This window comes from Bubalus kerabau, chromosome 1, assembly GCF_029407905.1.
Source record: "Bubalus kerabau isolate K-KA32 ecotype Philippines breed swamp buffalo chromosome 1, PCC_UOA_SB_1v2, whole genome shotgun sequence".
Taxonomy (NCBI): Eukaryota; Metazoa; Chordata; class Mammalia; order Artiodactyla; family Bovidae; genus Bubalus; species Bubalus kerabau.
Genome location: NC_073624.1, coordinates 92,604,047 through 92,631,361, shown reverse-complemented (window position 1 = coordinate 92,631,361; position 27,315 = coordinate 92,604,047). Strand labels below are relative to the sequence as shown.

At 40.2% G+C, this 27,315-nt stretch overlaps 1 protein-coding gene across 2 annotated transcripts; it reads left to right on the top strand.

Moving 5' to 3' along the window:
• RACGAP1 (Rac GTPase activating protein 1) lies at positions 1-25,610 on the top strand. Of its 2 annotated transcripts, none has more exons than XM_055583144.1 (17): positions 1-152; positions 7,960-8,048; positions 11,824-12,026; positions 12,990-13,126; positions 14,073-14,142; positions 15,762-15,815; positions 16,489-16,569; positions 16,953-17,070; positions 17,800-17,930; positions 18,541-18,705; positions 20,397-20,492; positions 20,580-20,778; positions 22,071-22,176; positions 22,351-22,483; positions 22,592-22,727; positions 23,667-23,775; positions 24,380-25,610. In XM_055583144.1, the coding sequence occupies exons 2-17, from the start codon at positions 7,964-7,966 to the stop codon at positions 24,453-24,455; spliced, it is 1,899 nt and encodes a 632-aa protein (XP_055439119.1). In that variant the 5' UTR covers positions 1-152; positions 7,960-7,963; the 3' UTR covers positions 24,456-25,610. The 2 variants fall into 2 exon arrangements, with proteins under 2 accessions (XP_055439119.1, XP_055439126.1); XM_055583151.1 differs by having other exon boundaries at positions 5-152; positions 7,964-8,048.
• Positions 25,611-27,315: the final 1,705 nt, after the last annotated feature.

The window sequence follows — 27,315 nt, the reverse complement described above, 5'->3', positions numbered from 1 at the left end:
GGGGGGAAACACCGCTGGAGGAATAAATTTCTCTGTGATTGGTTGGTGCAGGATTTCAAACCTGGCCTGGCGGCGCGGTGCTGGTCTGCCGTTGGGTGAGACGCGGAGGGAAGTAGAAGGCCGCCCGGGTGGGGCCAGGCGGACCCGAAAAGGTGGGTGTCGGGGGTTGCGAGAAGAGGTGTTTGTGGCGCTGGGTTTTTGGGGGGAGGGAGGCGTCTCCGGTGGTGAGCTGTGGCCCTCACGGGGTCGGGGTAGGGGGAGGCCGGCACCTACAGCTCCTCCTCCGCGGCCCTCCTCCGGCCGGGGGCGCGGGCGGCCTGAGCGGGCTTTACTTAGGGAGTGGGGGGTTTCTTTCGTGGCGCCATGTTTTGTGGAAAGCCGGGGCCGTCTTTTTGAGGTGGTGACTTCAACAGGGCAGAAGCTACCCCAAAGAAATGGCTTTCACTTAAAGACAGAAAGTAGGTGGGGTAGCAAGACTTTTTCGAGGGTTCTTTTCGGAGGAACAAAAGTTTTTCAGTGGGAAAAGCCCTGGTGTTGTAGAGGCCGAGACGGCTTGGAGTGGAGCCCCTCTTTCTAGTGGGCTGTGTGAGTCTCGGGAAATGATGACATTTGCCTTTCTCATTAAAATCTCAGCCTTAGAAACAGCAAGGCCTTACTTTATCCTTTCCCATAGATCCCTGTTCATATCTGTAGATCCCATAGACTCATCTACAGAGGGAGTCTATAGGAGGGAGTGTATAGGATTGTGGGTTGGGTGGGAAGATAAGCTTTTTTTTTTTTTTTTTTAAAGAAACGTCATCGTACTCTTTAATGTGGTGGGTGAGCTTTCGAGTTACTGAAAATGTTTAGGGAAGACGCCTTTCCTATAGGTTAATCATTCAACAGGCATTCAGTGCAAAATTAAGTATAAGACAGTCTTACTTGGCTTTAAATGAGCTTGCAACTTATTTGTGCTAATAGAACTTAGAAAGATAACTGTGGTGAATCTAGTAGGCCTTTACACTGTTGAGAATACGTTAGTCCGGCCCTTTTAGAAAATATTTTGCACCATTTATCAAGAGTCATAAGAGATTTTTTTTACCGTCTGACTTGGTACTCCAAGCCTTGGAAATGCATTTTTAAGGAACATGGCCACTTGAAGAAAAACACTCTCCGTAGTGACGTTCAGCTTATTCGTTCATTGAATATTTTATCATCATTTGCCAAATGTCAGTCATTGTTCTAGGCACCAGAAACTCATCAGTGAGCAAAAATCTCTGCCTTCTTGGAAGTTAAACTAGTGGGGAGACAAACAATAAACCAAATAAGTCAGTTAATATGTAAATATGTTAGATGTAGATAAATTTTTTTGAGCAAAGTAAAGCAGGAGTTTGGGGGGAAAGATGCAGTTTGAAAGGGTGGTTAACAATGGGACAGTGTTTTTTTTAATTGAAGTAAAGTTGATTGACAGTGTTGTGTTAGTTTCTGGTTACAGCAAAGTGAATCATGTTCTTTTTCGTATTTTTTTCCATTATGGATATTCTCCATCATGGATAATTACAGGTCCTGCTATACAGTACTCTTGCCTGGAAAATCCCATGGACTGAGGGGCCTGGTGGGCTGCAGTCCATGGGGTCGATAGGAGTCGGACACTACTGAGCGACTTCACTTTGGCTTTTCACTTTCATGCATTGGAGAAGGAAATGGCAACCCACTCCAGTGTTCTTGCCTGGAGAATCCCGGGGACGGGGGAGCCTGGTGGGCTGCCGTCTATGGGGTCGCACAGAGTTGGACACAACTGAAGCGACTTAGCAGCAGCAGCAGCAGCAGCAGCTATACAGTAGGACTTTGTATGTTTGTCTATTTTATGTATAGTAGTTTGTATCTGCTAATCCCAAACTCCTAATTTATCCCACCCCCTTAGTGTGGGAGACCCGGGTTCAATCCCTGGGTCAGGAAGATCTCCTGGAGAAGGAAATGGCAACCCACTCCAGTATTCTTGCCTGGAAAATCCCATGGATGGAGGAACCTGGTAGGCTACAGTCCATGGGGTCGCAAAGAGTTGGACATGACTGACGGACTTCACTTTCCTTTCACTTTCTTTCGTTTTTGGTTGCCATAAGTTGGTTTTCCATTTCTGTTTCATAAATAAGTTCATTTATGCTGTATTTTAGATTCTACATATAAGCAATGTCATATGGTATTTGTCTTTTTCTGATTTACTTCACTTAGTATGATAATCTCTAGGTCCATCCATGTTGCTGCAAATGGCATTTCATTCAGGGCTGAGGAGTAGTCTACTGTGTGTGTGTGTATATATACATATGTGTGTGTATGTGTATATTATGTGTAATATATATGTGTATATATATTATATACACACACATACACCCGTACATGCCCCTTCTTTATCCATGCATCTGTTGATGGGCATTTAGGTCGTGTCCATGTCTTAGCTATTGTAAATAGTGCTGCTGTGAACATTGGGGTGCATATATTTTTCAAGCCATAGTTTTTTTCTGGATATATGCCCAGGAGTGGGATTACCAAATCATATGGCAAGTCTGTTTTTAGTTTTTCAGGACCTTCCATACTGTTTTTTCCATAGTGGCTGCTCCAGTTTATAATCCTGCCAACAGCGCAGGAAGGTTCTCTTTTCTCCATACCCTCTCTAGCATTTGTTATTTGCAGACTTTTAATGATGGCCATTCTGACTTGTGTGAGGTGGTACCTCATTGTGATTTTGATACGCATTTCTCTAATAATTAGTGATGTTGAACATCTTTTCATGTGCTTTTGGGCGGCCTGTATGAGTAAATGACATTTGAATAAATACCTGAAGAAAGTGAGGGAGTGACCGTATGAAAAATTCTAAGTAGAGGTAAACAGAATTACCCAAATGTTCAAGGAAGAGAACAGTTAAATAAATGTTCATCAACTTCTTGCAACTTAATGGAAACATGGTAGAAAAAAGTAAGACAATATATAAATCTATGATTGCAGTTCTATGAAATATGAGTGCATAATGGGCAAAGATTACTTAGGGAGGTGCATTGAGTTCAGGGTGGTGAGGTTTTAGTTTCACCATTAAAAAATGTTACTTTTTTTCTGAACAGAGAAAATTAACAGTATGAGGCAGCGTTTTATATCTGCCAGATGAGTGTTTTAGATAATAAAGAGGTTGTTTTGTACTAAAATGATTACGGAATGCTTTCCATAAGTTGATAATACTTACATTAGACCCTGAAGAATGGAACACTTTGGAATGGAAAGAATTCACAGAAGAAAAAAAATAAAAGGAGAACTTAGTATAATGAACTGGTAATGATTTTATGAAAAATAGTAATTTGTCTCGTTCTGCTTTTTTTTTGTGGGGGGGGGGTGCGTACTGCACGGGCTTGTGGGATCCTAGTTCCCCCACCAGCATAGCTGGGCCCTCTGCAGTGAAAGTGCAGAGCCCTAACTGCTGGACTGCCAGGGAATTCCCTCCTATTCCGTATTTTAATCTTCATTCATGTTGGACTGAAGATGTTCTGTTTACTCTTTCTGCAGTTGACTTGCTCATGAGAACATTTGGTTTCAAGATATTCCTTCTGCCTGCCAATTGAATAGAGGCTTTGATATGGTGAAGCAAAAGCTGGACATTTGGGAAAAAGAATTGTTCTGAAATAACTTTCATATGAAAGCATTTTGTAGTATTGAGACAGTCTTAGGGGATGTTTTTCCTTGGCAGCAGAGAACTGGTATTGTTAATTTCTTGGGACTCTTCAGGTTTAGTAACGTCTGTGAGAATGTTTTTCATCAAAACTCTTTCCTGAAAAACTCATTGTTTTGTCTTACAATGTTTAACACTCTTGATGCATCTGAAACCTGATGTATAGGTCTCTTAATAATGTTATTTGTAGGGGGAGGAAGAAGAGGATAGAGACTTTTCCCAGGATACTCTGCAGTAAGATCTGTAATAGTCTGTTATTCTGAAGGATGATGTCTGTTCTCTTGGCTGGGTGATTGAAATTAAATTGGGGACTCAAAGCAATCACATCAAGCTGAGACTCTTTCCTGGTGATGCCAAATTGCTCCCTTAAGGATACTCACAGATTGGGAATCTGTAACATAGTGACTTCTCCACCTCTGGGGCTTCTCATCAATAACAGCTGAGATTCTCTAGCACCTTTTTGTTTAAAGTGCTCCACAAACTGGTTTCCTTGCTACACACAAGGATCATTTCAGCTTTCCCAGAAGACAGCCGCCTCTGTAGTGAAAAAGTGACAGCTGTTTTACAGCTGCACAGCAATGTACTACAATATGACTTTGTTTGTGTTTCCGTTCACATTAGTGTATCTCCTAGCTATGAGCTAAATAATAAAGGGGGAGAAATAAACAAGTATTCATCAGGGTGAAGATGTGACCCAGCAGGAAAATTAACACGATTTTCAGTTGGTATTGAATAGAATGAGTAAATTTTAACTTGTCAAGATATCAGGGTTAATACTGATACAGAAAGATATTTTTGTCATCTATAAATAATTCCTTAGGGTCACTTCTATAGAACGTTAATAAAAATACATAGTTCCCCAGCATACAAAGTGAAGAAGATTATATTTTCTGGTGCTGTTTGGATTGCCCAAAGTAATTCTGTCTTAGAGGAAAAACTAACTCTTCTCAGATGCTATGAGGCTCATGTAGAAGAGCTTGTTTAAGAGCCTAGACCATGTCTCCTCCGTTTTTGATCTGAAGTCCAGCTGTGGTTTGCTAATCACTATTCTAGGATGTAAATAACAACAATCACACAAAAACAAAACCAAAAAATTTATACCCACTCTAATACCCTATAGTCTTATTGCGAGGTTTGCTTTATACAGTATAAAACTTTTATCTCCATTAATTTGTAGAATTCTTTGAGGCAAATATGGCAAGTATTTTTGTTCCCATTTATAGATGTGTTTCAGAATTTTAAGTGACTTATCCACGGTTATACAGCATGTATATAAAAGAACTAAAAGTTTATCCTAGGGCTTCTATCACCTTTATTTAACTGTTCTCTTTGTTTTCATGTATATCAAACATGTTCAGGTAGAATGGAAATGCTTTTGACAATTAAATCATGGTGGGGAATGTGTCTGTATTCATTCATGAGTTTGTTCTCTGACTTCAATTTATCAAGTGTTTTTTTCTTTTTTTTTAAATACTGAGCCTTTGCAATTTAGTTCCAAATGTAAGGTTTCTCCTTTCAAATTTAGAGTCTAGCTCGGACATAGCTGGTGAAGTTAAAATAGAGTACAAGGTGAAATGTGCCACGTGAGCAAAGCAGTTGAGGAAAGATTGGGACCAGAGAGGTCAGTTGAAGTGAATGTTAATGACCTGCATGTGTTGAGGGGCTGGCTGTAACATGCATGAGAGAAGAATCCACAAAGTTTGGTGACTATATTTATAGGAAAGGGAGTAACTTAAGGTGACTCTGAGGTTTGATACTGAGTGACTGGAAGAATGATAAAAATAAAATCAAAGTTTGATGTCAGGAGGAGGAGGACCAGGGTAGGTCAGTGGGTAGAGTAGTTGATAATATATGTGAGGGAAGGATGTTTTCAAAATCAAGCTCAGCATCCAAGTCATCCGGAATTGAGAGCTATAGGATTGAGTCAGTGGGGGGAGAGCTGAGGGCCAGAGAGAGAAATGGGGGGGGCTGTCTGTAGCTATGTAATGACTCAAATGGGGTAGTTGGATACATTCAAACAGCTGTCTCCTAGGCACTAGGCATCCTGTTAGGAGAACAATGTAGATTGGGGTAGTTGTGTGAGATCACAGTTACTATGGTGAGATGGCCCCAAGTAGGTACTCTGTGTCTGTAGTCTTTTTAGGAATCAAGTTGTGTTTTCAAGAAAGTTCCTCCACACAGTGCTCACTCTAGGGAGTGGTGTACACAAGAAAATAGTGAAACAAGAATAGAGGAACTTGAGAAAATAAAGAATTTCTCTTAAAGGGGATAGAGAATCAGATTGTTGTCATTTAAGTCATAAAAGTCCTCTGATTTTTTTTTTTTTTTTTTAATAACCAGTTTTCGGTATTCTAGTTGCACTGTCGGATTTTCCTTTTCTGCTTGTGTGCTCAGTCGTGTCTGACTCTTTGCAACCCCATGGACTGTAGCCTGCCAGGCTCCTCTGTCGATGGGATTTCCCAGGCTAGAATACTGGTGTGGATTGCTATTTCCTCCTCCAGGGGAATCTTCCCAACCTAGGGATTGAACCTTTTCTGCATTCCTAGTGAAGTAGAAGTTTTTCTGTGTACTGAGCTCACTGTTGTACAATCTCAGATTATACAGATGAGGGAAGAGACGATAGACACGAATAATACCCCATATTAAAACTGACCACCGACTGATTTTTATTGGGAGCCAAAGGAATTCATCATTTGAATAGGCTACTGAACGCCCTATCCATGTTTTCTGTCCTGTAGCACAGAGATGTATTTGCCTTTTTTGGTCATATTATTGTTAAAACCCATGGGCATCTCTGTGACTTCTGCATCTTTTCCTACCAGTTTTAATACCAGTCTTTTAGTTTTGCTTTTAGTTTAGAGAAAGAGCTTTGTAATAAATTTGTCGGTCTGGTTGCTTAGCAGCTTGCTGTGATTATTATGTAGCTTGGAACAGATACATTGCCGTTTGAAAATCTTGGTTTCCGGCCCTGATTCAGGTATATATTGCATCCAAGCTTGGAATTGAAAGCTTTTTTTGCTATTAGAGCAATCATCATACAAGTACAAATGAGTAATTCTGTAGCATTTAATAGAAAATATCTTAATGTTTATATATTCCTTTTTCTTTTGGTTTTCCCTCCCTTCTTGCCCTCATAGCTTATAGTACAATGTTACAAACACTGTAAAGTCACTAATCCTTCATAAAAGAGTTCTTAAAATTTTATTTAGATGCATGAAAGAGGACCTGGACTAGAACGTTCAAGGGATGATTAGGAGAACATAAGAAGAATCCTTTAATGGTGTTTCGGAGGACGTTCAGTTTTCAAATGAAATTTGATTTTTTAATTTCATTTCCTTGATAATTTTCATAACATCGCAGTGATGTCTTTCTTTCTCAACTGTTAAATGAAGATCTTATTTCCTCAAAGTGTTCCCAGTTAAAGTCTATTTGGAACAGAACTGCCTGTAAGGACACCATTTTTAATGTAATATCAGCAAGTCTTTAGGGGGGACATATGAAGCTTGAAATTCACTATTACAGAACACAGTAGCAAATGATTTTTCCTTTGCCCTTCTAGCTGTGAAGGTGGTGTATTGTCTCCTTGATGCCAGAATGTGGTACAACATAATCCTTTGCCTATACTTAGTATAAATTTATTAAACATAGTCCCTGCATGCAGTCCAGCAGAGAGCCCTGCATTACAGAAATAATTCTTGTGCTGCTGAGCTGGCAATTTCCCCACTTAATCGCTCGTGTGACGTCATCTGTGCCGTTGGTAGGAAATGTGCTGACCATGTCCTGCATTTTAAAAGGCAGTTGCCACATGGGTACTAGCTAAAAATGAAATTAAAAATAAACCTTTTAAGTTACACTGAAAGTCTTCAAAGTACAGCAGGATTAAAGTGGCAAAAATGTTATATTAATCATTAGGCTCGACTAAGTAGTTGATCACCTAGTAATAAACTGACACACTTGTCCCTAATTGCTTTCTTCTCAGCTCCAAAGTGATTGTAGAGTGGAGGAAAAGAAGTAGGCAGCAAGGGGTGTTACATTCACGGGACTGAAATGCTTTTGTAATATTCAAATGAGTCTTAAACATTCTAACTTTGTTTTTATAATAAGGATTACACAAAACATCAGTTGTTGACTTGAGATTCTCATAGTGGTAGCTTACACATGGATGAGTCCAGATGTTAGTCACTGATCACTGTGCTGGATTGCTACTGAATCTTTTGTCTGGGGGAGATGGCAGGACCCCTAATGTATATTTGATTTCTTGGCAGAAAGATGGATACTACGATGCTGAATATGCGGAATCTGTTTGAGCAGCTTGTACGCCGGGTGGAGATTCTCAGTGAAGGAAATGAACTCCGTAAGTCATTCTGAGCTGGCCTGTGGGGAGAGAAAAAACAGATTTCAGATTTGGGCTTTCTACATAGCCGAAGTGTGTTCCAACCCTAAAATTGTTTTTCATTTTGAGTTACCTAAAAAAAAAAAAAAACAATGGTCAGTTATTTGTGGTCAAAGCTTCATGGACACGGATTCTAAATAGTCACTTTTTTTTTTCCTGTAGTTATTTTTAAATGGGTTTTACCCAGATTTTTTCATTATTAAGGTTCTCTTTTCACTAAATAGTTGGCATTAGTTGCCAATTTCATTTTTGTATAACAAACTGGGCAAAATCTATTGAATTTCTAAGGATGTTGCTTTTTTTCATTAGAGGAGTAGTTGTGTACATTTTTTATCTGGGGTTTTCCCTGTGTTCTATAAAACATTTTCAATTGGAAAGGAGAAAAATGACATAATTTCTTTTTGAAGGAAGGACAATCCATCTGCTTTCACCTACTTCATATATTTGATGCTTAGTAATAAATGTTTGAGGTTTGGTGGAGAGCTAGAGAGGCAAAGGAGGTGGTGATAGAATCATCTTCTGGGAAGTAGATTAGTGACAAAGAAAGGTGGAGCCGATAGCTCTGACTTATGTGATCTAAGGGAATTATTCTTTACCGGCTTTTCTTTGTGTTACCATCCTCTCCTATTTCAGATTTTCATGAATACCTAATTCAGTGGGTGTTGCTGCTAAGTCAGTCTCATTGGTATAAAAGTAATGCAAGAACTAAGTCTTAAAAATCTTCATAGTACTTACTATAGTGTGTTGCTTGTGCCATTCAATGCTTTCTTTAATTTGATTCATGCTTTTAATAGCTTTCATTTACTTACAGCCCTTTCAAAACAATATTCTCTTTTCTCTAATAACTGTTGCATGACCTTGTCATCTGGTACCAACTCAGTAACCATGATGGCATACTAATTAGGCTTTTCTTTGAGGTCACATCATCTCAGAAGACAGATTGTTTTGGAGTCCAGTGGGGAAGAGATCTTAAAATTCAGGTTCACTCAGCCCATATTCAGTGAGAACCTATCACAACTTCTAGCACATGTAGAGGGAAAGGGATGACTAAATGACTTCATGGAAAAAACTAGGGTTTGACTTGAGCCTTCAATTGGATATAGGGTAGGATCCCAAGAGACAGAGGTAAAAGAGGTCATTGAGTGTTAAGGGAGACTTCTGAGTGGAGGCAAAAGGGTGTTGGATGTGAGGTGAATAAGGGTAAGTGGGGAATGACTTAATCAGAGCCGTGCTTTTGGAAAGTTACCCTGCCAGAGGTGGTGGCTGCATTAGAGGTGGAGGCTGAGAGGCTGATTAGGTGTTTGCCCTAGCTCAGGAAAGAGGCATTAAGGAGCCCTAACTGGAGCAATGATTGTGAGCATGGAAATGGGCGGAAGAGGCTGTGATACTAAGATCTCTAGGAGGAGGCAGCTGATGGCATGTGGGGGCAGAGGGAGGAATTTGAGGTTTGGAGTCTCAGTAACTAGTGCTGGCTTTTAACTGTTATTTCTGTCTGTGAGATAGGAATTTTGCCACAAGTATTTGGAGATAAATGAGATACTAGGTTGTGAAAATACCTATGGAAAAAATATGCTGTAAAAATACAAGATATTTATTCTTACAGGAACCTTTATTTTATAAGTAAATTTCTGCCTTTCCTTAATTTCTGTTACAAAGTAGAGGTACATTTTGTACCCGCTCTGAATCCCTAACTTGGTATGTTGGCCTTTGAGGAACTAAAATGACTTAATGTCTTCTGGACTCTAGAATCTCCTTTTCTGCAACCACTCTAGTCTGTTATCTTCTTAGAGCCTAGGAATTCTTCCCATGCCTAATTGTCCCCTGACTCCTTACTCTTGCTTTTCATCATATAACTTCATTCCTTTCTTTTTTTTTTGTACAGTAATATCTTAGTCATGTATGCAAATGCTCTGGTTTTGGTCTAATATAAACAAGCATTTAATCATTTGTATTAAAATAGGAATGCTTTCCTTTAAATGAACTGATACTTTATTTGGTTTCAGTTCTGTTGTCCGATTCAGTTAGATCTGTAACATATGCCATTTAACAATGAATGGGAATTAAACCCCAAGTAAGACTTTTCAAGGAGTATCCTAAAGAACAAGCTAACCAGCAAATTAGGTCAAGGGAAAATCTTTTCATTCTTAAATTGTTTTTCAATTCAGGAAATAGTTGAGTGTGTAGGCAGCACTGTATTTAGAAACATTGACCACAGTGTAGAACTAGAAAGCTTTTAGACTATGGAAAGTGTGTTTCCTGTTCTTTATTTTTGAAAAAGGGAAGTATTACATACATTAAAAAATATGCAAACAATAAGTTCTTTGCTTGGTGAATCGTGAGAGTAAAATGTGACTAAGAACCAGCTCTTGTTTTTAAACTTTCTCTTTGTGAATCTATAATTTTGAAATATTTAAAGTTGCAAAAGGATATATTGTTTTCTTTTTCAGTTAAGGAGGAAAAAACCCCTTAGTAATGTGTTCTAAACCGTTAACTAAACCAGTATATCATTTACAACTATTTGAATTTTAATAATATATTTTACTTTTTGAGATCCTTGATATTTGTATTATCTAAGATAACTAGGTCATAATATCCTGTTTTGCTAGAATCTGTTGTTTACTAAAAACTTGTTTCCTTGTGTGTCAGAATCAGTTTCTCTAGATTGAATTGTTATCCTAATTTGTAAGTTTGAAATTTGGTCAAACAATTAAAATTGCTTTAAAAAAGCATTATATTATTTCTATGCTCTTATGTTAAATTCAAATAGGAAAGGCTCCCTTATTACCAGAGAATCTGCTAGCTTTGTGTGTGTGAATTTGGCCTAGTTTCCACTGTAAACTGGGTTAATTTGACCAGCAGCAGATGTACACCTTGGAAGGTTCCTCCACGATGCTGGTGGAGTGATGGCTTAGAGATACATTGAGGTTAACTAGAACAGTAAGGCATTGTAGAATTGTCTTTGCAGTAGTCTTTGCAGGTGATAGAATGGATGCCACCAGGGTTGTTATGCATTGAGGTGCTGCCTTGGAAGCGATGCTTCCTTTGCAGACATTTGAAGAGAGTCCACATTCCTCTTATCAGTGAGTCATCCAAAGCTAGTATGATCTTCTCTTCCTGTGTCTTTCCAACTGGAATGTTGACATACCCTTCAGGGCTGTGTTAAACAGCAGAAGCAAATTGGCTCTTTACTTTCAAATCAATATTTGTATAATTATACAGCTGAATGCAATTGCAGGCCTAGACATCTGTAATATTAATCTACATCTACTGGAGCATATTACAGCAGTTACATTTGAATTTGCTGTTTAACGCCTCTTTGGTGCAGCAACATGTGAGTCTAAAGGAGGCTGTTTTTGTTTTATGGCCTAACTGTCCTGGTGCATGACAGCTGCCCCAAAGGTATCCTCCTTTGATTGCCTTCTGTTCAGGAGCTTTCACTGTTAGTGTTACATCTGGAGCCAGGTGACTAATGAGTTACTTATTTCATAGCAGATGCCACTGGCTAAGCCAAAAGTACGTGGCCTATTGGAATAGAAGTTGCTCCCCACAAAACTCTTGACCAGAGTGATGAACATACATCAAGGATCTGCTCCTGGTTATTTTCAGCTGGATTTGCTCATAATTCAGCTAGTCCCTTAATGATGCATTTGGAGTAAAACTAACTGGAGGACTCATTTATTACAGCATTTATACTCTGTTTGGTGCTTGAATTATTAAAGTTTCTCCCTTTTCTTAGAATTTATCCAGCTGGCAAAGGACTTTGAAGATTTTCGTAAAAAGTGGCAGAGAACAGACCACGAGCTGGGCAAATACAAGGATCTTTTGATGAAAGCAGAGACTGAGCGAAGTGCTCTGGATGTTAAACTGAAACATGCACGCAATCAGGTGGATGTAGAGATCAAACGGAGACAGCGAGCTGAGGCTGACTGTGAAAAGCTGGTGTGTATTGCTTTTCTGCTAGCACTGTGACAGTGGGGGTGCCCAGTTTCTTCTTCATTAAAGAATTAGAAGCAGTTTGTCCATGATTGGAGCTGAAATTGCAACCAGAAATACTATTTTTCATAGGTTGAAATTTAAATTTTTTAAGTTTTTCCTCCTTTAGATCTTAAACATTTACTTAATATACAGATTTCAAATGAGAATTTAAAGAATTAGGGGAAAGGCAGGGAGATCCTAGCATATTTGATATATTTCTTATTGTTGATTATAAGTGCTACCTAGAACATCCTCATGTAAGATAGTAACAGCTAGTACTTTGTCATTGATATAAGCAGGACAATTCTTAAGTCTTCATTGCGGCTCTTAATATAGGATAAAGAGCTAGCTATGTTCAACTAATATGAACACTGGGACGTAGGGCATTGTCATTTTGATGTAACAGAGTGGGTCATGGTACAAAGGAAGCCCTTACTAGGAGGGACTAATCCATCTTGGTATACTGTTAGACGCCTCAGTAAGCTCAAATCGTCTGGTTCCAGTGCATCACAGCTTTGTATCCATTTTAATGCATTTTGCTCCACCATTTAGAAAGGTGGGTGGCTGCTTTGATCTGTAGAAGCCAATAATTGTCCTGATAAGATGACACTAAAGTGTTTTTGCTCTGTGAAATCTATTTTGGGACTCTGATTTTGCAGTCCTCTCTTTTCTTGAATTAGCGGTTTGATCCAAAAGTCTTGTAGCAGAAACCTCACTATTCTAGATAGAGTTCATTTTACCAGTCAGAAATCAGAGACGCAATCTGGGTTTGATGTGAATTAATATGCTATTGGTGTAGCAGCCTTCCTGAAGGCTCATTTGCATAATGCTGTATTTTAATGTCTTCTGGTCTGCCTGTCCCATAAATTTAAGGTGAAGCTTTCTCCCCTGGTTAGTTAGGATGTTTTACTCTGCTTTGGTCTGTAGGAAAGACAGATTCAGCTGATTCGAGAGATGCTCATGTGTGACACATCTGGCAGCATTCAACTAAGTGAAGAGCAAAAATCAGCTCTGGCTTTTCTCAACAGAGGCCAACCAGCCAGTGGCAATGCTGGGAACAAAAGGTGGGGGAACTGCATCTGTTATCCGATCACAAGGAACACAGCTCTAATAAGTTCTTATTAGCTAAACTCTTAAATATACTGCTTTTGGAATGTGTGCTAAATAAAACAAAAACACTTTGGAGGATGGGTGGGTGGGAAATAAAGGTGCAGGGGCTTCCCGTTTTATTTTTTTATCTTAGGTTTTTTCATTAAGGGTAAAATTTGACGTTGGTGCACAGTTGCACCAGCATCAATAATCCTGCACATTGCTAAGAAACCTGAAGGTGGAAGTGGCAGTTCAGCAGTACTTCCAGTGTTTACTCTCTAGAGAGCTCTCGTAGTTCTGGTTTAGAAAGACCCTCTGAGAGCCAAGACCAGACAATAATTTTGGTTCTACTGCATCGCAATTTAAAATAGTCTCAACCAAGCTTTGAATTAACACCCCCAATACGATACGTAGGGAATGGTCAGCACTCTGAGCTATTTATTTTGTTGTCTGGTTGTTTTATGGGGAATCTTTATAACTAAGAAGATGTACAGGCTTAATTTCTTAAAAAGCTAATGCTGGGTAATTCTCTCTCTTGTAGAAAACAACCACAGTTGGGATCAAACTGAACTTCACTGTTCTGCCTGTGACTTTTTAGCAGCCTGTAGTATAGACTCAGCAGGAAATAGCACCTATGCTCCTGACTAACTTTAAACTGCAGTTACGAGACCTTTGCTGAAATAGCAACTGCGCTGCATGTTTGCTCGTGTGCGCACACACACACAAACACACATACATACACAGTCTCCCTTGAAAACTAAAAAGCAGCCCACCACAGCTAGGGTTTGAGCTTGTAGTTATCTCCACAGGGAAGATGCTGCTGTGAAATGGCTGATGTTACCTGACCAGTGTGACTTTTTCTGGTGTTGGTGGATTTTGCTTTGCACAGTCTTGTTTCTAACTACTATTTCACTCATCTAGACTGTCAACCATTGATGAATCTGGTTCCATTTTATCCGATATCAGCTTTGACAAGACCGATGAATCCCTGGTAATGAACACTTGATTTCTGAGAATTATCTATTTTTCTTAACCCTGCTCCGTCAGGAATCTCTCTTCTGTCCTCTCTTCTGAAATTCCCTTATTACTATTTTATTAGTTGATATGTTATAGATACCAACTAGCTTTTAAAAATATAAATACACACAAGCCTGTAAGAAATTGGCATATATTTAGCCTTTGGAAGTGAGAATATAGAATTTAGGATTTGGCATGAGGTTAAATTTATTTAACGAATCTGTGAGCTGCCTGTACTAATTGATTATTACATCTTGACTTTTTAAAACCCCAGCTAGGGGAAAAAAAAAATTATCAAGACTCTATCCAGGCAGGCTTTATTTGCTGCTCTTGGTGAGAGTAGACGTGTGCCTTATATCTAAATTAAATTGGTTCTTGAGGAAAACTTAGTCATACTTCACAATTAGAAGGAAACCAATGCCTTGGAACTTTAGCCCAAAGGCTGATGAAAGTTTCCAGGCACTAGATAATACCTTGATGAGCAGTGGTTCACCTGTCTGAGCTCTTTGTTACCCTGCTATTGTGGGGCAGCACCCTTCTTGTAATGTATGGTGGTGTTTCTGCATAAAAGATCATACCCTGATACTCACTCTTTGTTCCAGAGACTTGCAGCTCATTGGTTTGCGTAGCTTTCCTATTTGGTGGAAAGCTAGCAAACAATAAATCAGGAAGTTATTGGTAGTTGGTCATTTGATGATAGCAAAACAAATGACAACTACTTGTTACTAGGCTGAGAGTTTTCTGTCCAAATTCAGAGTTTGACTAGGGCAGTAATTGCTCTTTTGTAGATATTAATATTAGGTATCACCTTTTGGGAATAAGGAATAACACAGTTTGGGATTTTTAATAAAACTAGAATATATTTCTAGCTGCTTTTAGAGCTAGACCTATGGTGTAATATCTGTTGTAACTGAGGCTGAATCAGACAACCAGTACCTAAATTACTTGACCATAAATTGGAAAGGTTAAATTTATTTAGCTAAGCTATAATATATACAACTGTTTAGGGGTTTTGTGTTTTCAGAGACTATCAGGGTCAGGAGGTCATAGGTAGCTACTAAAGATGAATGCAAAAATAGTTAGAGTGAGTGAAGTGAAACTAGACCACAGTGAAAGACAAATGAATACTTTTTTAGGGCCCAAGGAGGAGGGATGGTTGAGAGATGTGAATCCTAAACTAGAACTTTTAAAGTGGCTACATTGTACAGAACATTAGATTAGATGGTAGCAGTCCCTTATGAGCAAGGACCCCATCTGAACCATTAGTGCAGTGCCCACCATTCTGTGAGTTCTAAAACTAACTACAAAAATAATCAGAAACAAAGGACCAGGTACTGAAGATAATCACTACAGAAGTTGATTCTTTAACCTTTTCTTGCCTCTGTGGTATTGATTCCTGATTCTATTATAATAGCTTCAATTTTGGAAAGAAGGCATGTTCACTTACCACAGCACTATGGCTATAACATTTGAGAATTGTGAGTTAGATACTCAGACTCAGGAGGTTTTTAAAATTTTCTGTAAATGTATTTGCATAGGGTTTAGGGGAGGCCTAACCAAAGAAGGATATTAATACAGTACAATTGTCAACAGGATTGGGATTCTTCTTTGGTAAAGACTTTTAAACTGAAGAAGAGAGAAAAGAGGGTATGTATGGTTTTGTTTACTTTTGGGTTTGTGTGTGTGTGTGTCTGTTTTTACTTAGTAGCAATAAAAGAGTTTTCTGGGAAATGTTGCCATTGTGCTACATTCCTGACATGCTGCTCTAGCTGGTGTTAAACACATATTACAAGTGAATCCATGTTGGGGACGGGGGCAGTATTGGTGTTCCCTGAGGTAGTAAACTCAAGACAGAATCCTGTCCTGTCTGTTTCACTATTCTGAGCTGATTTAAGTTCATTCATGGAGAGGAAAAGAATCTATTTAAGTTTGTTTTGAGATGTCATATGAATTTTTATGCAGAACTTTTGTGTTCTGATAGAAGTTTCAGATGAAATGTGTGTATAATGGGATATACAGAGATCTATCTGTGCTTGTTTAGGGTCCTTAATATGTTTCTAGGACTTCGTGTCCTTAGATAGGATTACACTCTACTTTTTCTGGTGCTGCCATCTAAATTTTTCCAAAGCTTGCTTGTTCTTCTAGGGCACTAAGGGCCTTTTTGTGGAAATAGGCTGTGAGAGAGTGCACATTGTTTGTTATTTCCTGCAGCCCTGGTACCTAGGACTTGCATCCAAGTTGTCTAATTGAATAATTTTATTGTCTGTGCTTCAGATCTCCTATCTGGCACTAAAGTTCTTGGGTTTTGCCCCATTTCTAGCGCTCGAATAGCCGACAGTTTGTGGATGGTCCCCCTGGACCTGTAAAGAAAACGCGTTCCATTGGCTCCACCGCAGACCAGGTAAGAATAACTAGGCTGAGAGAATTGTGGTCTTGAACATAGCGAAGTGTAGTGGCCCCAACCATAAAAATCCCAAGTCAACACTGCAGTGTTATTTTGAAAGAGACGTTTGGTGGAAGTTTTTCTGTGTACTAGGATCCTTATTATCCACATGAATAGAACAGTAAACAACGTCAGCTTCCTGTTTGTTCTCAGTTGCTTGCATGTATACCTACCCTTGTGACCTGTATTTTATTTGAGAGTATTAGATTTCAACTTCAAGAGTATTTGGGGCTGGGGGCTTAAGCCCTTACTAAGACTCAGGAATTTTTTAACTCCACCAAACCACCCATAGTAGAAGGGAAATTAGATTTATCCTTCCCTCATTACTGCCTTTGTTTCAGGGAAATGAATCCATAGTTGCTAAAACTACAGTGACTGTCCCCAATGATGGCGGGCCCATCGAGGCTGTGTCCACTATTGAGACCGTGCCATATTGGACCCGGAGCCGAAGGAAAACAGGTCCGCTGGGTTTGTGGCTGAATTGCCTGTGTGAAAACAACTGGTAAAATCCGGGCAGAACTGGTTTCTTGGAAACCATGAGGCAGGGGCTGGATGTTTTAGGTTTACTTTACTGCTCTCACTGAGGGACAGAGCTCTGTTTTTGTCATGCCCTGCTTTGGCTTGCTAGCCTGACCTACACCACTTGGTGTGTAACTTGTCTCTCTGGAAACAGTGTTTTGCATAGTTCACTTCTGGGTGTTGTTATAGACTGACTTCACCTTCACTTTTCACTTTCATGCATTGGAGAAGGAAATGGCAACCCACTCCAGTGTTCTTGCCTGGAGAATCCTAGGGATGGGGGAGTCTGGTGGGCTGCTGTCTATGGGGTCGCACAGAGTCGGACACGACTGAAGCGACTTAGCAGCAGCAGCACAGGCTATTTAGTTCCCCTGCAGCTAACATGGAAGACATGTTTCCTTTCCATGTCCCCTGGCACTGGAAGGCAGATTCTTAATCTCGGGACCGCCAGGAAAGTCCCTACTAGTTATATTAGAATTGGGGTTAAAATTCAGAAGGGAGAATTACCTGGCGGTCCAGTGGTTAGGACTTCGCACTCTAACTGCCAAGGACCCTGGGATCAGTCCCTGGTTGAGGAACTAAGATCTCACAAGCCACAGGGTGTGGCAAAAAAAATTCAGAAGGAACGAAATATCTAAGACACAAAGCTTGGAGTTGTCTGTTTTCTAGGTACTTTACAGCCGTGGAACAGTGACTCCACATTGAGCAGCAGGCAGCCAGAGCCAAAAACCGAAACAGACGGCTCCAGCACTCCGCAAAGCAATGGGGGGATGCGCCTGCACGACTTTGTCTCTAAGACGGTAAAACTGGGGTTGCTGCTGCTTTGGGACACATCTAATTTTTTAATGGTGGGCATAATATTTGCTAATCACAAATTTACATATTTAGTGTTGTAAAGTTAAATGTCAAATTTCCTTCCTCCTCATCCCACTCTCCAGGGTTCTAGAGGGTGTGTATCTTTCCATTCTGTGAGTGATAGTAAAAGAAAGCAACTTTTCAGAAGCAGTTTTTGCTTTATCGTGATATGTATTTACAGTTCATGTTTGAAGATGGCACGTGTCCCATTTGATTTCTGCTAAAAATCCAAGCAAACTGACAGGGGCACAGAGGCATTAACTGACTTGTTTGAGCCACAGGACAGTAAGTAGCGGAGTTTAACATAGAGGTTTTCTGACTCCTTGCCAACAAATTCTTATGGTGATCCCTTCCAGCTCAATGCACTTATGCAAATTACTTAGCCTCTTTTTGCTTGTTTCCTTATCTTAAAAAAACCTATAGGATTATTGTGAGAATACACAAGTAAAAACTATGTGTAAAGGGATGAGAAAGCTGTTGGGCACATGCTGGGTACTTAATAAATGTTGATTGATGATAAATGTTCTAATGCATACCATTCCGTTTCATCCTCAGGTTATTAAACCCGAATCTTGTGTACCATGTGGAAAGCGAATAAAATTTGGCAAGCTGTCTCTGAAGTGCCGAGACTGTCGTGTGGTCTCTCATCCAGAATGTCGGGACCGCTGTCCGCTTCCCTGTATTCCTACCCTGATAGGGACACCTGTCAAGATTGGAGAAGTATGTATGACCTGTGGGAGCCCTCCCTGTGTTATGACTTTGTTAGCTTTTAAAAGCTTCTGTGTTCAGACGCTTCAGTCTGTCCAACCCCTTGTGACCCCATGGACCGTAGTCTGCCAGGCTCCTCTGTCCGTGGGGATTCTCCAGGGAAGAAGACTGGAGTGGGTTGCCATGCCCTCCTCCAGGGGATCTTCCCAACCTAGTGATAGACCCTGCATCATAGGTGGATTCTTTACCTCTGAGCCACTAGAGAAGCCCTTTAAAAGCTTATGGTCATTTTTTTCAAAAATTATTGATGCCATGTACATTTCCTCCCTCAAATAGTGAATAGAAATTATAAAATGTTAACTTGAAGAATCCTTTTTGGGTTTGTCTGTCTGATTAGTAGCCTTTCTAAACCAAATTCTTCTTCCTTTTCTTCCCCTCCCTCTTTCCCTCCCTTTCCTTATTTTCTTCCTTTTTCCTTCTCCCTTCCCTCCTTTGGCTTCCTTTTCTTTTCTTCCTTCCCATCCCCATCCCATCTACTTTTGTAAAATTTCAAACATATTTAAAAGTAGAGAGATGAGTATAACTAACCCTGGTTCTTATCATTCAACTTTCATGATCCCTGACTCATGTCCAGTCTTGATTTGTTAATACCCCAATCTCCTCCTGACCCTATTCAGTGAATTATTTTGAAGCAAATCCCAGCCATGATATAATTTCATCTTTGAATATTCTTTCTCTTAATGTTAGAGGTATTCCATACTAGGCTATTAAGATTAGATTCATTTCTAAAATTTGATTCAATTCATTAAGAAATTATTATTAGAAGCAACATTAGCAAGAATCAAAACAAAATGATTGAGCTGCTACTCAGCCTCCAGCAAATCAAATATTACTTTTCTTTAATCTTTTTTTTTTCTTTTAATGCATGATTCCCATTTAATCTTTATTTTTTTTTCTGGTTGTGCTGGGTTTTTGTCGCTACTCGAGGGCTTTGTCTAGTTGACAGTGAGTGGGCCTACTCTTCATTGTGGTACACGGGCTTCTTTTGTTGCGGAGCACAGACTTTAGGCCCGTAAGTCTCGGTAGTTGTGGTGCATGGGCCTAGTTGCTCTGTGGCATGTGGAATCTTCCCAGACCAGGGATCAAACCCATGTCCCCTGCATTGGAGGTGGATTCTTATCCACTGTACTACTAGGGAAGTCCTTTAATCTTAAGAGTTTTTATCCATGCTTGTAATTTTTTTACAGATTTTCTGTAATACAGAGCCACGGAGTTCTCTCCTATATATCAGTGTGTGTCATAGTCAACTGAGTTGTATTAAATAATTTTTCTTACTAAGAGTAATTACAGAATAGAACAGATTTTTTAGAATAATAAATTAGTTTATATTACACTCCATACCTGTAATCTCATTATTGCTTTCTTTCTGATGCCCTTGACTGTAAGAGGAGCAGGGGTGGAGTTGTAGCTAGTGATCTTATTACTTGTTCATGTGAGAGTGTGGTATATGTGACCATAAATCAGTCTGGTGTAGAGGTAGGAAAAATAATTGAGCGGCTCTAGTCTTATTTATGCTTTGGGAAGAAGAATTTTAAAGTAGGCATGATGTCCCAGCCTCAGTATTAGTCTGGGGATGGCTCTTCCCATTGGTCTTCATCTACTAGTCTAAGTGGTATAAATAACTCTAAACTCGCCTTTTTCAGGGAATGCTGGCAGATTATGTGTCCCAGACTTCTCCAATGATCCCGTCAATTGTTGTCCACTGTGTAAATGAGATTGAGCAAAGAGGGCTGACCGAGGTAAGAGTCCACCCTTGGAGAGGGTGAATTTGTTATTTGCATCAGTAATTAAGAGATTTTTAACTGAAAGTGTCATCTTGATAACAGACAGGCCTGTATCGGATCTCAGGCTGTGACCGGACAGTAAAAGAGCTAAAAGAGAAATTCCTCAGAGTGAAAACTGTACCCCTCCTCAGCAAAGTGGATGACATCCATGCTATCTGTAGCCTCCTGAAAGACTTCCTTCGAAACCTCAAAGAACCGCTTCTGACCTTTCGGCTAAACAAGACCTTTATGGATGCAGCAGGTGGGGCAGATTTTAATGCTTAAATGTGAGTCCCGCGGGGGCAGGAGTTTTGACTCTTCTGTTTCCTGCTTTGTCCTTTGCCGGGTACAGTGCCTGAATACAGTGCTCAGATACTGTGATGGATGAATAACTCTTCCATGTTCCCTGTGCTCTTCCTGTCTGAACCGTATAGGGTCCTAACAGGGTTTTTTTGTCGTACTTTCTGTTGTTTTTTTGGTCAAGTTTTAGGTTGTCCTTTTGAACTTGGAGCCACCCTTGATTTCTTTACCTCACGCCCTACATTTAATCCATTGGCACATCTTATCAGCAGAAGCCTTGTAAATATATCTTAAATTTAAAATGTGTCATTCCTATTGCTGTCTCTGGAGTGCTGTAAAACCCTACTGGTTTTCCTATTTCTACTCTTGCCCTCTACAGTATAACCTTCACACAGTAGCTAGAGTGGTCCTTTCAGAATTTAAATTGGACAACATCCCTTCTTTCCTCAGTATCTCCCAGAAGCCTCTCATAAGTCTCAGAATAAAATCCACAGTCCTTAACAGGCCCCAAAGACCCACATGATTTTGCCCTGGTTATGTCTCCAATATCATTTCCATCAACACGCCTTTCTTCCTTCTTTCTTTTCCAGTTACACTGAAATTCTTGTAATTCCTAGACCATAACCGAGCTTACTGCCAACCCGATTAGAGGCCATCATACTTGTTGTCTCAACCTGGAGTGACATTTGCAGGATTTGCTCCTTTGTTTCTTTCAGGTTTCTTGTTGGCTTGTTAGCTTGTCCACAGAAACACCTGACCAGCTGGTCAGAAAGAACAGCTCCCATTACTTTCTAGTTTTCTTGCCTGCCTTCTTATATGTATCACTGTCTGATAGGTATTTTCTTTCTGATTGACTCCTCCAGTAGTATGGGGCAAGGGCTTTTGTTTAGTTCTGCTTGATGCTGTGCACTTAGAACAGCGCCTGGCACCTGGTAGGCTCTTAACATGTTTTGTGAACAAGTACCTTCTTGATAGTTGTAAACTGCAGTTATACGTCTGCCTTCCTGGAAACATGAGTTTCCAGCTGCTCTCCTGAACTGCAAGAGTTGTTTTTTTTTTAAAGTTCTGATTTCTAATATTGAGCTGTTGGCCAGTAGCCTACTTGTTAATGAAACTAGAGACTGATGCAGTCATGAACCTAATCAGAAGTTTCAGAAGCTTACTGTATAGATGAGACTTTGTGGTCGATAGCTTGGAAACCTCTTGTCAAGGGAAAGAAGTCTAGGCCTCTTGGTGCTTTCTTTTCATTTACAGAAATCACAGATGAGGACAACAGCATAGCGGCCATGTACCAGGCTGTGGGTGAGCTGCCCCAGGCCAACAGAGACACGCTGGCTTTCCTCATGATTCACTTGCAGAGGTGAGTAGAGCGGAGATTTGTCTCAGTGAGTCTGGGAATTTGCCACATGGAAGAGAATGGGGGTTGGATGTTAGGGAAGAATGTGAAGGGTGAAGTATTTTCCTGTAGATCTTATATTTTGGTCTACTTTTAAGCAGAAGGACAAGTCTTCTAATGTAATGCTCTTTTACATAGAGTGGCTCAGAGCCCAAACACTAAAATGGATGTTGCCAATCTGGCCAAAGTTTTTGGCCCTACAATAGTTGGCCATGCTGTATCCAATCCAGATCCAGTGACATTGTTACAGGACATCAAGCGTCAGCCCAAGGTAAGCAGGCATGTTATGTTACATGAACTCATACAACAAAACAGGACAAATTGGTGAGAGATAAGCCCTGAGCATTGATAGTTCGCTAACATGTTGGGTGGCTTTTAGGTGGTAGAACGCCTGCTGTCACTACCCCTGGAATACTGGAGTCAGTTCATGATGGTAGAACAAGAAAACATTGACCCCATGCATGTCATTGAAAACGCAAATGCCTTCTCGACACCACAAACCCCAGATGTTAAAGGTAAGGCCTAAGGTGTGCTTCTTAAAGGGCCTGACTCCCTCTCTGGTTTTTGGCTGGATGCCCTCTCCTTCCCTTTGCTAGAGCCATTTGAAATACATATTCTTTAATAAAATTAAAATATTTTTGAGAATTCTAACATTAAAGAAAAAGCTATACAGTTCTACCATCCTAACTTTTTTTTCACTTTTCCATGTTCTTCTTTCTTTATCCATACGGATATTTTTTATAAATATAGATATAATAATTTAGATATAATTAGTTATTTCATTTAGCATTTTATGAGAACTTTCTCTGTTACTGTATGACCTTCTCATTTTTATGGTTGTAAACTATAATTTACTTAAATATGCTATGTTTGGTACTGATTTTATTTTTCAGTTTTTCATAACTACATATACTGATGGCATCAACATATGTATATGCCTTTTTATTTTTCCTAATGGTAAATTCCTTGGAGTGGGAATTACTGAATTGAAATAAAGGTTTTAAACATTTCTGTTTCTTGGTATACTTTACTAATTTGATTTCTTAAAGGCTTTTGCCAATTTGTATTGCCACCAAAAGTGTATGAGACTGGTTTCATTCCAACTTCATTGGCATCGGAGACCTGTTCTTTTATTATTGCAAGTTGCTTTTTAAGGAAGTATATTTGTCTAGTACAGGAAAAATCAAATAGATGCTAGATTTTTGAAGTTTGGAGTTTGAGAATGGCTTAAGTCAGAAAATGAATGTTAGCTACTCATTGAGCATTGCCTGCATAGTTCAAAAAATATACTGGTGTGTTATAAAATGATGACAAAAATGACCCCCGGGACTTTGCTAGGTCTCTAAACTTAGCTCTTAAGTGTCTCACAGGTTTTGTAGCTTGATAGTTGCCTTATGAGAATGCTTTCTTCCCCGCCCCGCCTCCTTTAAAATATGTCTTACTTTTGATTGAAGTGAGTTTACTGGGGCCTGTGACCACTCCTGAGCATCAGCTCCTCAAGACTCCTTCATCCAGTTCCCTGTCGCAGAGAGTCCGCTCCACCCTCACCAAGAACACTCCCAGGTATGTAGAATTGGTTGGCTCAGGAAATAGGAAATGGTCACTTCCTTGGACATCCTTCCCATCATGCTGAAGCTTATTGAAAGAAAAATTGAATTAGATCTTAGCTAGCAGCTCGACGTTAAAAGCTGTAAGGATACCCTTTTTGAAAGTGTCTAAAGGTCTTTAGTGGAGGAAGCAATGCAACCCACTCCAGTACTTTTGCCTGGAAAATCCCGTGGACGGAGGAGCCTGGTGGGCTGCAGTCCGTGGGGTCTCGAAGAGTCGGACATGACTGAGCGACTTCACTTTCATTTTTCACTTTCATGCATTGGAGAAGGAAATGGCAACCCACTCCAGAGTTCTTGCCTGGAGAATCCCAGGGACGGGGGAGCCTGGTGGGCTGCCGTCTATGGGGTCGCACAGAGTCAGACACGACTGAAGTGATTTAGCAGCAGCAGCAGCAAAGGTCTTTAATATTTATCCTCCCTCATCTCAGGTGATAGAGAGTGGCTTACAGAGTAGTTGCTGAGGGTTTCCTACTTTAGTTGATTGTCAAGTAATGTTATAGTTGTTTATTTATCATTTTTTATAGAGTACTTTTCCAGTTCATCTTCTTTTTCTTTAGATTTGGGAGCAAAAGCAAGTCTGCCACCAACCTAGGACGACAAGGCAACTTTTTTGCTTCTCCAATGCTCAAGTGAAGTCGTGTCTCCTGTTACTTGACAGCATTCACTGACTGTGGGGAAGAGTGCACCTGTACTCTCTACTCTGCAGCCTCATTACTACTTTTAGCATTCTCCAGGCTTTTAATCAAGTTTAATTGTGCAAGGGGGTTTTATGAAAACTATATATATCTCTTTCTCTTTCTCCTCAAGTAATGTAATATCAACACCTTGTGCTGTCTTTGGGAGCTCTTAGATGGGAGATCTTTACAGGGGTATGAAATTCATTGTGATTCTTTTGCAGGCTGGAAGGTACATCCCTTGGGCTTAAAGCCAAATTCCCTCATGTAATGACATTTCTCTGATGTAATTTCCATGAGACTAGTGGTAGAAGCCCCTGCCTCTTTGGTAAGACTGACTTGTCTTGGGGTGGGAAATGGGGGGGCAGGGTAAAGAAAGGTTTGGGCAGAGAATTTAGGATGGCTCCTTCGAGAGAACTTGGAAATTCCCCTTCCTCTGCTAGGAGCTGAACTGTAACAATGGAGCCTTCATAGAAGTGGGTTATGGGGAGGACTGAACTAGTAATGGGAGTGTGCTTGGCTTTAATTTGGTTTGATTAGGTTTAATAGTGTTAAGTGGCACAACCTTGTAAAAGTTATAGTACAATTTATATTTATTTCTAATGGGCCTCTGTTGGGACATTGGGTTTGGTTGGGGTCAAAGCCAGTTTATTCTCAAGTTGAATTCATTCTGATGCTTAACACCCCCCCCCCGCCCCCCCCCGCCCTTGTCCATTGGAGCTCTACTTCTAAAGGTCAGTGTACCATCTGTTTAACACTCAACTAACAAGAGTAGGCTGTAAGGGAAGATTGTCAATATTTTGAGTGGCAAGAAAAGCCACAGTCATTTTGTCTTTGCACTTTGGATGCTGAAATCTTCCCATGGAGCATAGCCGCATCTAGATAAATATGAGCTTTTCCTTCTATTAGAATTATTTACAAAGCCTATCAAAATGCTTCCTTCTATAGAATGTTTCTGACCCATAGTTTCAGAACATATAGAATGTTCTGACCCTGTAAAACATACATTTGGAAAAAAGTAAATAGTTTTTTCAAAATGAATGTGAGATTGATTTTCTTGTCTGGAAGATAACCTTCAATGCCTTTTTAAAGAAAATATATTTCCCCAAAAGTGTCCTGAGTCTTATCATTCATTTCTCCGCTCCCCCCTCACCACCTCCAGCTTCACCACCACCAGGAGTTGGTTTCTTTGTTTCAGTCTCTTTCATTGTCCAAAGTGAAGTCCTGGATTTGTCCTGACTCTTAATCCCTTATTTGAAGAAACTACTTTAAACAAAAACCAAACTTTCTAAACAAGTCTTTAAGGACGAGAATGGTGCAGGAAAAAGAAAGAAAGAAAAACACAAATGACTGTCTGGCTGCCTGCCTGGAATACCCATCACTGCTGGAAGTGCCTCTGGAGTGAGCTGGGATGATTAACCGAGGGCACCTGCACTTGGAACTCTGAAGCTGGTGAACAGAATGTATCTGAGATTGAACGTAAACAGTTGCAGGCTTAATATGTAACCGTGGAGAGAGGAGGCAACCTACTGGCTTTTTTCCCAGGAGGTGGTAGCTCTCGTGGCAGGGCCCATCTGCCTCAGCAAATTGACAGGATGGGTCCCCTCTCCCCTTTCTCTCTTTGCGCGCGCGCGCACACACACACACACACACACGTGTGCCTTTTAGGAATTTTTTTTTTAAACTTTGTCCTGGATGCTGTCTTTCTCATTTCTCTGCAAGCTTAGTGTTGGCCTGTCTCCGTATTTGCTGTTCTGTAGTATCTCCCCAAGGTACATTTTAAGTCACTAATGTGGAGGAAGCAAATGGATTGTATAATGTGAGTGAAGGCAAAAGAAGACCCTGTGCAGGAACTGATGGCCCATTAACGAAAAAGGAAATGGTCCTGTGTGTCAAATGTTGGCAGCCAGTTGCTTGGTTTCTGGGCTAGGCCAAGAGACCTTAGCCATGAAAATAATTCTGATATTAGCAGAGGGAAATATGCATCAACCTTCAACTTCTTTAACAGTACTTCATGTGGAACAGCTTGACTTTCGAGGGCTTTCTTAATTAAATTGTACTCCCTTGATGTGAGATCTGTGGCAGGGGCTTGGGAGTGGGTGTCACCCTCACCTCCTGCTGCTAACCCTTTCTGATGCTGCCTCTTACTCTGTCTTTAATGCAGTTTAGCTTTATTATCCCACTTGCTAATAGCCAGAATATTTACATCTTTAAATCCATTCATCTCCATCCATCTGTGTAAGGCTCCTGAGTTTGATGTTGATTTAACTGGGCAAGCATTACATGGTTTGATTTAGGAGCAACAGTTGGTGTTTATTACTGGATATTTAATGGTTTTTTTTCTTCCTTGAGAAGGTGAGTTCTTTGCTTGCAGAAATAAGAGGGCAAGAAGGCATCTTGAGTTTCCATCAGAAGACTGTAGGGTGCTCAGTTGAGTTAACTGTGGGAAAAAAAGTCATTTGGGGCTATGAACCGACCCTGTGGCATTGAAAGGGATCTTGAGTTCCTAAATTCATGCTTCAGTTACCGAGCGACACAAAGTGACAAGGAGCACTGTGCGAGTGCTGAGAGCAGAGATCCCAGGCTTGGTATTTTTGTTTGGTTATAGTAGGGCCTCTCTGCCCACCTCAGCCTTCGGACAGGGAGACAGACACACGTGCATGCACATCCAGTATGTGGTTTCCTATTGGAACGTGTTTGGGCGACCCAAGGCTGTGCCTGGGATACTGAGCAGTCTGCTTAATCATGTGTCACCTTTTCTTAGATTCTCAGCAGGAGCAGGGAAAGAGCTGCTGTGGCATCCAGACCTGAGAGGCAAG